The sequence below is a fragment of the Plecotus auritus genome, assembly GCF_963455305.1.
Source record: "Plecotus auritus genome assembly, chromosome: 6".
Taxonomy (NCBI): Eukaryota; Metazoa; Chordata; class Mammalia; order Chiroptera; family Vespertilionidae; genus Plecotus; species Plecotus auritus.
This window is the reverse complement of record NC_137773.1, coordinates 81,158,006-81,172,081: the sequence shown is the minus strand read 5'-3', so window position 1 is coordinate 81,172,081 and position 14,076 is coordinate 81,158,006. Positions and strand designations below refer to the sequence as shown.

The following is a 14,076-nucleotide window of genomic DNA, read 5'->3' as shown; positions in this document are numbered from 1 at the left end:
TCAACGCTCAACCACTGAGCATGCTGGCCGGGCTGCACATACTTTTTAAGACACAAATAATGGGTTTGTGAGGGTCTGTATTAGAGATTAATTGGGAAAAAGTTGGGGCAGACAGTAAAGGTGGGTAATGACTTCCAAACCTTAGTCACTTCCTTAGGTGGTCTTGGCCCAGCAGACTCAGAGGAGCCTAAAATGTGGCCAGTCTGAGTCTCAGGGGCCAGGCTGCTTCGTGTTCTGCTGATCAAGCGTTTCTTCAAATCATTGCTGCTCATGTGTAATGTCCTCCTGGGATCTGACATTTTATCATTTTCTCAGGAATCCAGGCTAAAAGTCTTGAGCTTGCTTTGTCACTCATCCCTTTGCTCTGCCTTCCTCGGCTGTTACTCTTCAAGGCTCCTTATTGAGGAGACTCCTGTGTCGGGTCTGTCTCCTTCCTCACGGGCACCAAGCTCATTGGGGTCCTCATGGCCTCGCTCCCAGCCATTTGAGAGACCTCCTTGTCTTCACTTTCTCTCTGCAATCCTGTTCCTGCTAATTCTGTTAATTAATCTCATCAGAATCAAAGGAGCTCTGTGCCCTTGGGCCCCCCTCTCTCAGGATCCGTGCTTTTGCACACCTACAGTCTGATGCTTCTTCCACCTCAGCAAAAGTGTTCTCCTCATGGTGCCCCCCCCCCCGACCCCCTGATCCCTTCCTTTCTAAGAGTTCTGTCCCTCAGCCCTGGAGCTCACCTTCATGCACACCCTTCTGAACTCTTAGGACACCAGAGCAGAGCTCCCACATTTCAGAGCTGGACAGAGCCTCAAGCATTACTGTGCACAAACTCCCCACGGGGGGCACCCCGGAGCGTGGTCAGGACACTGTGCCCAGCCACTCACCTCCAACTGTGGTCCCCAAAGAGGACAGGCCTCTCTGAAAGGCTAGAGCTCTCCTCTCTGTGGCCCCGTGTCTCACACAGCACCTGGCACACAGTAGGGACTCAAAGAATGACTTCTGGGTAGTCATATAAGCTGTTCTGGTATCCATGGTCTCAGCAGTACCCAGATTAGCTTTTTAACTTCTCATCTTTTCTACCCCTGGAGCAGGCGGGAGCATGGAGGTGGGCTGGGATAAGGAGGAACGGGACCTGTTTCTTCTGTCATGAAAACAGCCCCAGAGACCCAGAGCCCACTGTGCTTTTGGTCTGGTGTGCCAGCTTCTCCTTCCTGCCTGTAGGCCACCTGTGCCTGGGTCCCCTCTCAGAGCCTGCCCACCAGTCTAGCCCACTCCCCCCACCCCTCTGTCCCCAAGGCCGTTCTGCCCTTGCCCGGCTGCCTGAGAGCCACTCCAGCTGGAAGCATCTCCAGAACAAAACAAAGTGTATGTGACCCAGCATTTGGGAGAAACACCAGGATTCTTCTGGGAACCAGCCCACAGGGAGGGAAAAGCAGTCTGTTCTCCCTTCCCGGATCCTGGAACTGGCGATGGGGCAGGGGACTCGCGTGTGCCGGAATCTGGACAGTGACCTGCCAAGAACAAGCTCTCATGACAGCTGATAAAGTTGGCCCGATGCCAGCACAGCAGTGACCCCAATCATAATGTAAACACCGCCCCAGAGCCATGCTAATTCCGGGGCAGCTGACACGGTTGAGCTCCTCCAGTAGTTACTCTATTCCCACGTCTCTGATGTCACTGGGCACTGCATTCTCTGTGCTATCACCTGTACACTTGCGAGCTCTCTCACTTCCCTCATTCCCAGCCTCCTCTCAGCACCCTGAGCATGCCCACGGGGCAGGACTGTCAACCCCATTTCACCACCAAGGAGACTTGAGCCCAGAAGTGCCGCTTGGTGCTGCAAGGCCAGCTCTCCTCTGAACCCTGAGGGAGAAGGGGGTGGTGGGCGGGGCTGGGTGCAACTGCTAATTTTCACAGCATGGTCTCCGGTTCCATCCCAGCAGAGCCAGATACAAAAGGTGAAATGACAGAGAGTCACACAGCCCTCCCAGGGAGCCCCTGCCCAGCCCCTGCTTCCCAGTCCTTAGTGGAGGAGAAACACTATTTCCATGTTGCTCTGATCAGAGATATGCAACACCTCCAACACATCCCTGCTCACTCAAGGCCAAAGCCCAGTGTCCAAGCCTGGAATCCAAGGCTCCACACATTTCGATGTTCCTTTATAAACATTTGTTGAACTGGACTCTCTACTAGATGGTGTTTTTCCTTGAAAAAAAAAAGCAGCCTGCCGATTAATTTGCTTTGCCAACTTGTTTTTATGAATCAAGAGATGTGTTTTCTAGTCCCAGTGGGGCCACTGCCTCAGGATTTGACTTGGGTAAGTCATCCCCACCCCCCACTCCCAGCCTCAGAGTCCTCGGCAAGAGGAGTGGTCTACATGATTTCAGAGACCTATTGTCACTCTAATGTTATGCCATTCTATAAAAGGACCATCTAGCAAACAGAGCCATCTGAGTGTGGCTGGGGAGCTCTGCCTTCAGGCCTTTGCTCTCGCCTTTCCCCTCCTGGTGTGCCTCCTCTCTCTGGTTACCTTCCCCCCATCCTGATATGCCTCTTCTCTCTGATCATCTAAGCTCTCCACTGTTTTCAAAGCCACCGACAGATTTCAACAGACCCGATGAATGCTGAAAACCATAAGCAGAAAACAAAGTACTGCTGTGAATGTACACAAAAGACAAACTGGAGACAAAATTTATGGAAAACTGTATAACAAAGCGAGAGAATGAAAACCATTTGGGGTCAAGCTCAAGAATAACATAAATAAGCTCATATTTGAAAAATATACATAGCTGAATATTTGTGGATTCCGAGCCAGGAAGGGCAAAGTGTGTGTGTGAGTGTGTGTGTGTGTGTGTGAGTGTGTGTGTGTGTGTGTGTGAGTGTGTGAGTGTGTGTGTGTGTGTGTGTGTGTAGACTAAGAAAGGGACTGGACAAAGTGAGGGCAGAAAGGCCGCTCTAGACAGCAGTCTAGAAATGCACAGCAGCTTTCCTGATAAAACATCCCTTACCTGAAAGCCTGGGTAGAGTTTTGTCTCATTAAAGTTGAAAGGTAATTACATTTGGATGTGCCCGACAGCATCCTCTTTACTCGTACTAATGGGGTCCCTAGCAACCATGAGAGAGGGGAATGGGAAAGAGAGACACCAGATGCCATGGTGATCCTGAGAGCCAGAGGGCTGAGTGGTGATCACCTCTGAAGAGCCAGCAGCCCATCAGGAATGCAAAGCATGAAGACTGGAAGGCAGGCCTGGGCAGGGCCGAGATGAAACTTTTAGTTCAAGAGAACCAAGTGTGAAATTTACTTTAAGAACCAAAGAAAGACTAGTTGGAGGATTTCATTGGAAGAGCGTTGGCAAATGAATGGCCTAGAGCAGTTTTAGTTGGAGCCAAGGAGAGTGGAATTGGAAATTAAGGAACCAGGATGTAAAATATTCAGAGAGGCGCAGGAGGGTACACCAGAAGGAAGCACGCTGATGTCTGTTGACTAGGAGGGGAAGAAAAGGGGGAGAGCCTGGGAAGGACTGTCTCCCAAGTGTAGGGATGGAGTCCAAGGGACCATGCTCCCTTCTCTCCACCGGGAAAGCAGGATGGTCAGTGACAAGAATATGGTTTCTGAGCCAGAACAACCAACCTACTTTCAGACCTTGGCTTTGCCACTTGCCAATTGCTTAATAAACAATGGGGAAGTTATGAAAATGTATCATCTATAAAATAGGGACAATAATACCTTTTTGTAGAATGAGAGGATTAGTGGTCTTTAATGTCCTGGAAAATTTAGAGAATTAATGCTGACAAAATGTCTGGTTCATAGTAGGTCATGATTCGGTGTAGCTTCTATTATTACTAAGTACCTGCTCTGAGCAAGGGAGGTCAAGGAAAAGAGAAGACAGGAAAAGCTAAGATCCCCATGTTGTGGATTTGAAAGGAGACATTCTACCTCCAGTTCTCCTTTGATTTCTGAGAGGTGAAACCCAAAATGACCCAGGACAAGAAACCCAATCCTCTGATTGCCCAGGTTTGAGATTTACTGATTGTTCCACAAACATGGATTGAGTCCCAGTAACACGTATTGCACTGCTGGGTGCTGGGGAAAGCAGGAATGAACAGATGGGGGTGGACGGTGGTGTAACAGAACCAGCACTGGGCATTGGGCTAAAAGTCCTGGCTTGGACATTAAATAGTACACTTAAAATGAGTGAATCTCACAGCATTTAAATTATGCCTTATTAAAGCTGTTGAAAACAAAAGTCCTGGGTCGGATCATTACCAGCTGTGTAGCCCTGAGTCAATCAGCTATTTCCTCCTGGAGCCTCAGTTGTTTTTCTGCAGGAATCCTACCCCACCCTCAATAATGAAACCTGCCTCCACCAACCTCGCAGCTAGTCATGGGGATCCACTTTAAAACAAAATAAATAACATGCCACCAAACATGCTGTGAACTGGAAAGTACTATGCAAATGGGAGGCCCCATCACTACTATTTTCTGTTCTGATAAACGTAGAAGCTCTGAGGAGGGAGACTTGGGTGAGCTGGAGAGAGCAGTGTGGCTCTTGGAAGAGGTGGGTTGGAGTGAGATCTGAAGGATTTGGAGGAGGAGGAGGAAGAGGAAGAAGGAGGCATTGCAGTAGGAGGCACAGCTGGAGTAAAGCCAGGGCCGTGGGAAAGGCGGGCTGTGTCTCTGGGACAGTGACAAGATGTGTCCCACCGGACTGGATGCTTCACACAGGACAGGGGGTGCAAGCTGGCCGTCTATGGACCATATATGGCCCCCAGATGTGTTCCATTTGGCTCACAGTGTTAAACAATTAAACATTTCTAGAACATTCCATGTTTCTGTTTTCTCTTGAAAAAATGGGAAGCCCTTGTCAGCCAGCCTGGCCCAAATGGGCCGGACCTGCCAGAGCCCCTACTACTCCCTCAACACTGAGGTTACTTTACTTACTGACATTGCTCCACTGGCCCCTGCAGACAGCTATGTTTGCAACCCCTGCATTAGGGGAACAGTTGGAGGAGAGGGCAGGGAAGGTAGGCTGGGGACAGGTATGCGATGCAAAGCTCACCACCTGTGGGACCAGAAAGGCCTGGTCTAAATCCTGGCACTGTCACCTCCTAGCCTGCAACTGTGAGCAACTTTCTGAATCTCAGTGCACTTGCGGTTTTTAAAAGACATTAATGAGATACTCTTGGCACCATACCTGACATAGGTGGTGTTCAATAATGAAATGGGCAGAAGTTGGGGATCCATGGTGAGTTCTGAGCAGGGGGTGATGCAGGAAAAGCGCATTTCATAAACGCTGCCTCCGACAGTGATGTGCAGGGTGGACAGAAACACAGAAGGCGCGGGAGATAGGTGGATAGAGGCCCCCAGCAAGTGTACAAACGAAGGCCTGCACATTCTTTTGCCATTATACTTAGGAGGTATACATGAAGCTGACAAATTGTTAAATAAAACATGTTCTTCTACCTGGATGAATACAGGGGGAGGCAAAAGTAGGCGAATAGTGGTTTGTATGGAAAATAATACAGGAATTAATAAATAATACAAGAATAAACTCTGCACTCACAACTGTAAACTTACTTTGCCCCGCCCTGAATTGCTTTATAACAGTATGGAAGGCCAGGTTCAAATTTGGAATTCCAACTCCTTGTAGCTCTACCCATTGGAACACCGTGACCCGGGAGGAGCACCTCTCTCTTCCCAGCCTGAGTCTGCAGCCTGACCCCCAGCCCCAAACGCTTGGCGGCCCCAGCTGGCACATCCAAGCTCTGGCGACCCAGTTCCCCATTAGCCACCCTTGGCCATTCTCATGCCCAGGGGAGTGGACACTGAGTGCACTCTCTGAGGGAGGCGATGCACAGGTACAGGCCTGGAAATGCACATAGGCCATTTAGGCAGAAATTCCCAGGGTCCTCTAGGCCCTAGAGGCAAGAAGCCCCTCTAGGCCCCTCTAGGCTAGGGCAAGACTTAATCAGGGAGGTGTGGTCTCCCAATGTCAAGCCACTTTGTGGAGGATGCACAGGGAGAAGTCCTGAGCAGGAGGGGCCCAGACTGCACTGTGGGTTCCTTACCTTTGGCGAAGGAGATGTTCCTCAGAGCGATGGAGTGCTCCCAGTCCTTGAGGCGCAGGTCCTCTGTGATGGTGTTGAGCACGGCCAGCTCCTGCTTGAGCTGCAGCTCCATGCCCATGTGCGCCAGCCGCATGCGGCGCGTGTCCTCACTGGCGTTGCTCACCAGCACCTGCAGGTCCTGCAGCCGCGTGCTGTGGAGGGCCACGTCGTAGGACAGGCTGTAGTTGAGGCCGCGCAGCGCACCGCCCACATCGGCCAGTTCCTCGCCCAGGACGCCCACCCTGCGTGCCAGCCCGTCGAGCAGGCCAGCGTGGCGCCGCAGCAGCAGCTGGCTTTGGTTGCTCTCCACCTGCAGCTGGTAGAGCTCCAGCTGCACAGAGTCGCTCTGTTGGCCAGTGCGGTCACGTAGCAGGGCCACAGCCTGCTCTGTCTGAACCGCCTGCGCCTGCAGCCCCCACAGCGCGCCCTCCAGCCGCTGCACGGCGCCCGCCAGCGCCAGCAGCGAGTCCGACTGGTTCTGGAGCGCGTCCTGCACCTTCCACACCTGCTCCGTCAGGTCCACCTGCAGCGGAGCCTGCAGTAACCGCAGCTGCAAGTCCCTGAAGCTCTCGTTCAGCCGGTTCACGTTGAGAGTCAGCACCTTCAGGTCGTCTGGGGAGCTCCGAGGCCTGGACACTGAGAATGAGGAGGGCGAGATATGAGTGCCACCAGGGAGGTCCTCGGGTCCCCAGAGGCAGGCCTGGCCAAAACCCGGGATGCAATAGGTGCTCAATAAACAACAGATGAAGGGCAAGCAGAGGTGGCTGTGGGTTGAGTGCCTTAAATAGAAACCAGCCACTGTGCTAAGCCAAAGGTCCCCACACTTGTCTGCCCATTATAATCACCTGGCCAGGTGTCCCACCTTCAGAACACTGTGATTGAATTGGTTTGGGTGTGACCTGGGCTTTGGAATTTTTAAGAGGCCAGAGATAATTCCAAGGTGCAGACTAGTTTGGGCATCACTGTGCTCATTGAACCATAGGTATGAGGTTGATCCATATGGCATGGTCATTTCTCTGTGTTCAAAATGGTCAGATATCAGCAGTTTCATGCAGCTAAGCCTACGATCCTGTGTGTTGCTATCCTCTCAAGTCGAGGAGGCGGGTAACATTATTGTCCTCTTTCAGGATGAGGGCTGTTAAAAGGGCCCAAGGTAGCCCAGCAAGTCAGTTGTGGAGCCAGACGGCTCGCTTGCTCCAGAACCCAGGTGCTCCCCACCAGCCTGCTCCGGAACTGCCTGCAGGACCCACACCCGCAGCAGACTCAGCCAGGCTCTGGGCAGCAGTTTATTTCCCGGCTCCTGAGTTCAGGGTCCTTGTCCCTCTGGCTCATCTCCTGCAGCAAGGGCTCCTCTGGATGGGGACACACGCTTTTATATTAACACCCTCCCTTCTCTGCCTCCTCTGATCCTTCTGCATCCCATGTTTCCCTCTTCAGGCAAACACCTCATGTCAGTGACTTCCTACGATTCCTCATGGAGAGGTTCCTTCTCTTGGTTGTAAGCAGCTATTTCACAATCTAAGGGGAGGGATGTGAATCATAAGCATTAAAATCTGGCATCTGGTGTCTCCTGGAAGCTCATGGGCTGCAATGGCTCGGGCACACCGGCGCTGGGATGTCTAGGGATCCTCGCTGTCTGTTTGCTGTGTGCTGTCCATCGCCATCTCCCTCTCTGGTCTGCACACTAGAGAAATGACAACCAGAGTAGGAGGTGTGGCAGACAAGGCATGGAGGGAATTCTGCCTTGGCAATCCTATCTAATAAAAGAGTAATATGCAAATTGACTGTCACTCCAACACACAAGATGGCTGCCACAAGATGGCCAGCAGGAAGGGCAGTTGGGAGGGATCAGGCCAGCAGAGGAGGGCAGTTGGGGGGGACCAGGCCTGCAGGGGAGGGCAGTTGGGGGTGACCAGGCCTGGAAGGGAGTGCAGTTGGGGGGGCCAGGCCTGCAGGGGAGGGCAGTTAGGGGGGACCAGGCCTGCAGGAGAGGGAAGTTGGGGTTGACCAGGCCTGTATGGAGGGGCAGTTGGAAGAGACCCAGGCCTTCAGGGGAGAGCAGTTGGAGGGGACCAGGCCTGCAGGGGAGGGCAGTTGGGGGTGACCAGGCCTGCAGGGGAGGGCAGTTGGGGGTGACCAGACGAGCAGGGGAGAGCAGTTAGGGGCAATGAGGCTGGCAGGTGAGGGCAGTTAGGGGTGACGGGGTCGGCAGGGGAGGGCATTTGGGAGGGACCAGGCCTGCAAAGGAGGGCAGTTGGGGGCGATCAAGCCTGCAGGGGAGGGCAGTTAGGGGTGAACAGGCTGGCAGGCAGAAGCGGTTAGGGGCAATCAGGAAGGCAGCAGGTGAGCAGTTGGGAGCCAGCAGTCCTGGATTGTGAGAGGGATATCTGACTGCCCGTTTAGGCCCAATCCTACTGGGATCAGGCCTAAATGGGCAGTCGGACATCCCTCGAGGGGTCCCAGATTGGAGAAGGTGCAGGCTGGGTTGAGGGACACCCCCCCCCCCATGCACGAATTTCGTGCACTGGGCCTCTAGTCTTACAATAGAGAGAGCTGGGAACTTGGTATACAGTTTGTTAAAACAATGAGAACATTCGGATAGAATAGCATTCTTCCAGAGCCTCAGGTTGAGAGGGGAGAAGATTGCTTGTGAGGGTGCTTGGGCCACGTGCAGACTAGCTGTGGCGATCCTTCAGTGAGGCTTCTGGAAGCACAAGCATTTACGATGGCCCCTCTGGAGGAGATAAGCCACTTCAGGTTAGATTCAGCAACTCATTGGGCCAGATGGGGCCTCAGAGCCCCACTGCAACTTCTCTCTCTCCAAGATCACACTGCCAAGTGGTCACCCAGCCTGTGCTTATAACCATCTCTCCACCTTTAGTTGGGTTCAATTAGAACATTCTGCATTCTGTTCAGACTTGAAATTTGCCTCCCTATCATTTCTATCCACTGATCCTGCCTTTTGGGGTCATGTAGACCTAGTGAAACATTTTCCCCATAATTTTGTTATGTGATAAGTTTCTGGTTTAAACTGCAAGTTTCTACAATGTTCTCTTGTGACGAGGTCCTAAGCGTCCCTACATCCTGGCTGTTCTCTTCTGCACATACTCCAGTATGTCACTATCCCCTTATAAAAGGTGGTGCTTGATCTACATGTGGTTTTCCAAGATGTAGAAAGATTGGGCAAAATATAGTAGAAGGATCAGCTCCTTCATTATGGACATGTGGCCAAAACTGAGCTCTGTTTAGCTTCACCTGGTTTTTCAGACTTTCACCATTGGATTTGGGGTTTTGCAGTCTTTGGTGACAATTTCTCCCAATTTACAGATGAAGAAACTGAGGGCAGGAGAGTATATGTGATCTGTCCAATGACCTGTTTTCTGACTCCTGGTTCAGTGATTCACTCCACTGCTCTGCCACTCTGGAAAGTTAACCAGAGAGTTGTCAATACAAATAAAGGTCCTAGGTAAATGGATCCATGACTCAATCACAACCCAAGTAACCACAGGAACTGTCTTCTTAAGAAATCATCATAGGCCTGGGTTCAATTTTTGTTTGTTTGTTTGTTAATCCTCACCCTATAATGCCTCACTTGAAGATATTTTTCCATTGATTTTTAGGGAGAGTAGAAGAGAGAGGGGAAGACAGAGAGAAACATCAATGTGAGAGAAACACATCGATTGATTGCCTCCTGCATGAGTCCTGACGAGGGCCGGGGCTTGGGAGGAGCCTGCAACCAAGGTACATGCCCTTGACTGGAATCGAACCTGGGACCCTTTGGTCCCCAGGCTGACAATCTATCCACTGAGCCAAACTGGCTAGGGCCCAGGGTTCAATTTTAAAGCTGGTGTATCTATCCAGTATTTGAGTCGGATTGGTTGATAAATGTTAGCGACAGGACAGTTGAAAAACAGCATGTCTGATATTGTGTCAGTCTCTGCTCACAGTGTCCCTGGAGTTCAAAGAGAAACTGCAGTGGATCAGAACTAGTGAGAATACTCTGAGTTTCTGTAATTCTGGTTTTCAAATGGGATTGTGAGTGACTGAGGTGACAGTGCATCCTACTTGAGTTAAGTCACAGGACTGATTTAAGACTCCATTTTCCCAGGCCAACCAGAGGCAACACCATGAAGTGGACAATTTCCCTTACTCCAACTCTCTTCCAGCTCCCACCAGTCCCTCCTTCCCTCTTCAGGTGGTCCCCACACCCGACTGGTACCCTGTACCCTAGGAGGCCCCTGGCCTTGCCTATTGGCCCCTTCCTCGGAGAACCTACTAGCTCTAGGGCCCTTCTCTCTGTCCAGGAAACTGAACTGAAACTTGCCTGTATGGTGATGGCTGGCAATCAGCCACCCCTCCCTAGAGGGTTCATTTGGGTCTTTCATTATTGTTTATTGCACAACCAATATAAACATGAATCCAAATAAAAGAAAGAAAGAAATTCTTCTATAATCCCACAACCTCCAACAAAGCACTCTGGTTTCTTTCTGTCTTCATTTTTTTTTTTTTTAAAGATTTTTAAAATTGATTTTTAGAGAGAGAGAGAGGCAGAGGGAGAGAAAATAGAGAAACATTGATTGGCTGCCTCCTGCACTCCCTCCCTGCCCCCCCTCCTTACCCTCCCTGCTCAGGCATGTGCCCTGACCAGGAAACTTTCAGTGCATGGGACGATGGAACCCACTGAGCCACACTGGCCAGGGCCTGTTTTCATTTCCTAGTTCCATCCATATGCAGACCCAATCTTCACAATTTAACGTAATATGATCATTTCATAAGCATTTTCCCACCCTTTTCTCTGCCTTTTATAATTAAAATTTTGATGACTGTATGCGGCGAGTCTATCTAGGGGATGTGTTGTAATTTACCCATCCTCTTACTATTGAATTTTTTTTTTCTATCATGGAAAAGACATGCAGAAAGGTCTCCCCTTCTTTTGAAAAATTTCCCAGTAATAAAATTCCCAGAGGTTGGATCTACTGGTCTACTAACAAAAGGTATAGACATTTTTATGACTTGAAAATTCCAGCTAAAGCACTTCCCAAAAGTTATACCTACGTGGGAGAAGTTATGTGTACATTATAGATTTTGAAATGTTCCTGTTTCAGTGAAACCTCAGTGCGCTGAGTATTACAGTTTTCATATTGTGAATTTTACAAATATAAAACGGTGCCTTGTTATTTTTTTGTAAGTGTAAGTGCATTTTGGAAGTGACCCTTTCAAGGCAATGCATTAGCTCAAAGGAATGAGATAGATGCTTTATTTATTTAATTTTTTAAAATGTATTTTTATTGATTTCAGACAGGAAGGAAGAGGGAGAGATTGAAACATCAATGATGAGAGAGAATCATTGATTGGATGCCTCCTGCACGCCCCCTACTGGGGATTGAGCCCGTAATTGAACCCAGGACCCTTCAGTCTGCAGTCTGACGCTCTATCCACTGAGCAAAACTGGCGAGGGTGACACTTTAGGTACCCCGGCTAATCGTAACAGAAATTATCTGGAGGGGTAAATACTCTTTGGGCATCAAATCCTGCGGTATAAGCCCAGAGCAGCCTCCCTTTTGGGGGCTCACTTACCCCAGAAATGAATGATCTCCTTCTAACACTCACAGTGTATTCTCAGCCCACATCACCACACCACCCATCATCTTCCCCCATTTAATTTCTTCCAGATGCTTGCTGTTCTCAACAGGGAACAATTCTTTTTGAGTGTGACTCTCTTAATTCATGTTTATGCAAACACTCCATTTATCTCTCTGCCTGGTGTATTTATTTTTAATGTGCTTTAATTATTCTTCAACTTTTATGCTTTCACAAAGGGGAAAATAAATCAGAAACTGACAATACTTACTGGCATTTCTTGGGTCCTTACTATTGTGCCAGGCACTGTCCTAAGTGCTTTCCTTATTCCTACACTAAATCTCAAAACCACCCTATGAGATAAGTGTTACTATTATCCTCATATTCCAAATGAGGAAACTGAGGCACACAGAGGTTAAGTAAGTCACAAGGTCACACAGCCAATAGATGGAGAAGACTGACCAAGGCCGGGCAGTTTGGTTCCAGAGCTCCCAGCTCTTAACCACTGTGGGATACTATTGAGAGGGTGAAGGCACAGAACAAACTTTTTAAGAGACACACAAATATCTAATGAGCTATGAAGTTAGTGAGTTCCCCATCATAAGCTTAAGCTGAAGTCAGGCTGCTTGGCAGGAATCACATAGAGATTAAAATTTGGATTCTGATTCAGTATTAATTGCTGACTATTAATTAATATATTAATATATAGTTTGTAATAAATATATGAGTGATGTGTTAATGTCAGCCTCCGGCCATGCCCTGGGCTAAGGGACTTGTACACACTTATCTCCAGCAGCCTTCTCATATGCAAGCCATCGCCTTCCCACCCACACCCTGGTGCCAAGTCAGCTTCCTGTTCCGTAATTGTCCTTTATGTTCATGAAAAAAAAAAAAAATGATCACGTGCTGGTTCAGTCAAGGCGCTCCAGATGTGACTGACCAGAGAGGCTATCTTCCCCCAACACACCGGGCACACGCGTATGCCAGCGAGGCAGATCCGCGTGTGGGCTGGGAGGAAGAAAGCAAAGTGTTCTGTTTGATGTTTAGCGACATAAATCTGGGGCATTGGTGTTAATAACCCTTAGTATTTGTATAAAAGTTCACATCTATTGCTTCACTTTTCAACAACACTAACCTTGGGAGGCTGGCAGGGCAAGTACATATTCATAATCTCATTTAAGGATGAAAATAGAGCTCAGAGAAGTCAAGAGGTGGGCCAGAAGCATAAAATAAGGATGAATTGGGTCATCCATCCCTTAATCCATTCACATGCCGAACTCCAAAATTTATATGTGGAAGCAGGGCAGGGGATGACATTTATTAAGCACCTACTGCATGCCAAACTCAGTCCCAATCTCTTACTGGAAGTTGCTTCATTCCCTCTTCCCAACCACCTGGTGAAGTGGGGATTATTAAGCTCATTTTCAGATGAAAAAGCTAAAGTACTAGAAGGCGGCAGAGCGTGAAAGCGGGCTTAGGCTGCACAGTATCTGAAGGCCCTGCTGGCCCCCCCACTTCCCTCCCTTGCCCAAAACAGCATAGACAAACTCGCTCCCCTTTCCCTTTGGGAGAGCACTGGTAGGGGGCACCAGCAGTCCCCAGGGCAGAGGCCCTGCACCAGTCCCAGAAGCAGGAGGGGCTTGTTAGAGGTTTGGGAGAGCAGGAAAAAGGGGCATCTGAGAAGTCTGCCGGAGGTGCCCAGCGGGAGGCAGCGCCTAGAGCACTGCCAAGTGCCTTACAGTTCTCACGTGGTCCTCCCAAGCCTGCGGGCAGACGGTGTCACCATTTTACAGAAGGAAAAAATGAAACCAGAGCAATTAATTAGCTCAAGGCCATCCTGTCTGGCTCGAAGTCCATGTTTATTTCATGCCTCATGTAGGCCAATGACGCTGCAGGAAGGAAGGCGGTATCAGAATTCATAGAGCATCACATTAAGGGCAGAGTGTGGGAACGGTTGGGGCTGAAATGAAACTGCAAAGCCTGCACATCAATAAGCACCAAGAAGTAGACGCCGGGGCCGGGGTGGGGTGGGGTGAGGGGCGGGAAGGGGGGGTGGTTGGTGGGGAGGGCTTTTCTTAGGTGGTCTGCAAACTGGGTTGACTTTTCTGAGATCTGGATACAAGTGACTTGAATAGAAAATTGAAGTAAAAGTGGAACATAATATTCATTCAGAATTGCATAATACAGAGGTTATCAGTGCATCTTTAGCACTTAAAGTGATGCACATTTTCATTAGGGTTCCCCTGACCCCAGATGCCGGCCTCGTGGTGTGTGGCCATGCAGCCACAAGGCTCTGTGCTCAGAGGGCCCTGTGCTTGGGGCTTAATGCTCTGTTGTCTCTCTTTTGAAAAGATAATTTCACCTTTGATAAATTTGTGTTTTGTAAGTGAAAGG

General features: G+C 49.6%; 1 protein-coding gene across 1 annotated transcript in view; it reads right to left on the bottom strand.

Annotated features, from left to right (window-relative positions):
* SCARA5 (scavenger receptor class A member 5) overlaps positions 1-14,076 on the bottom strand; it is a 117,446-nt gene that overhangs the window by 32,164 nt on the left and 71,206 nt on the right. The window contains exon 4 of the mRNA XM_080672607.1: positions 6,064-6,738. Coding sequence (XP_080528733.1) covers positions 6,064-6,738 — 675 coding nt within the window. The remainder of the gene's footprint in view (positions 1-6,063; positions 6,739-14,076) is intronic.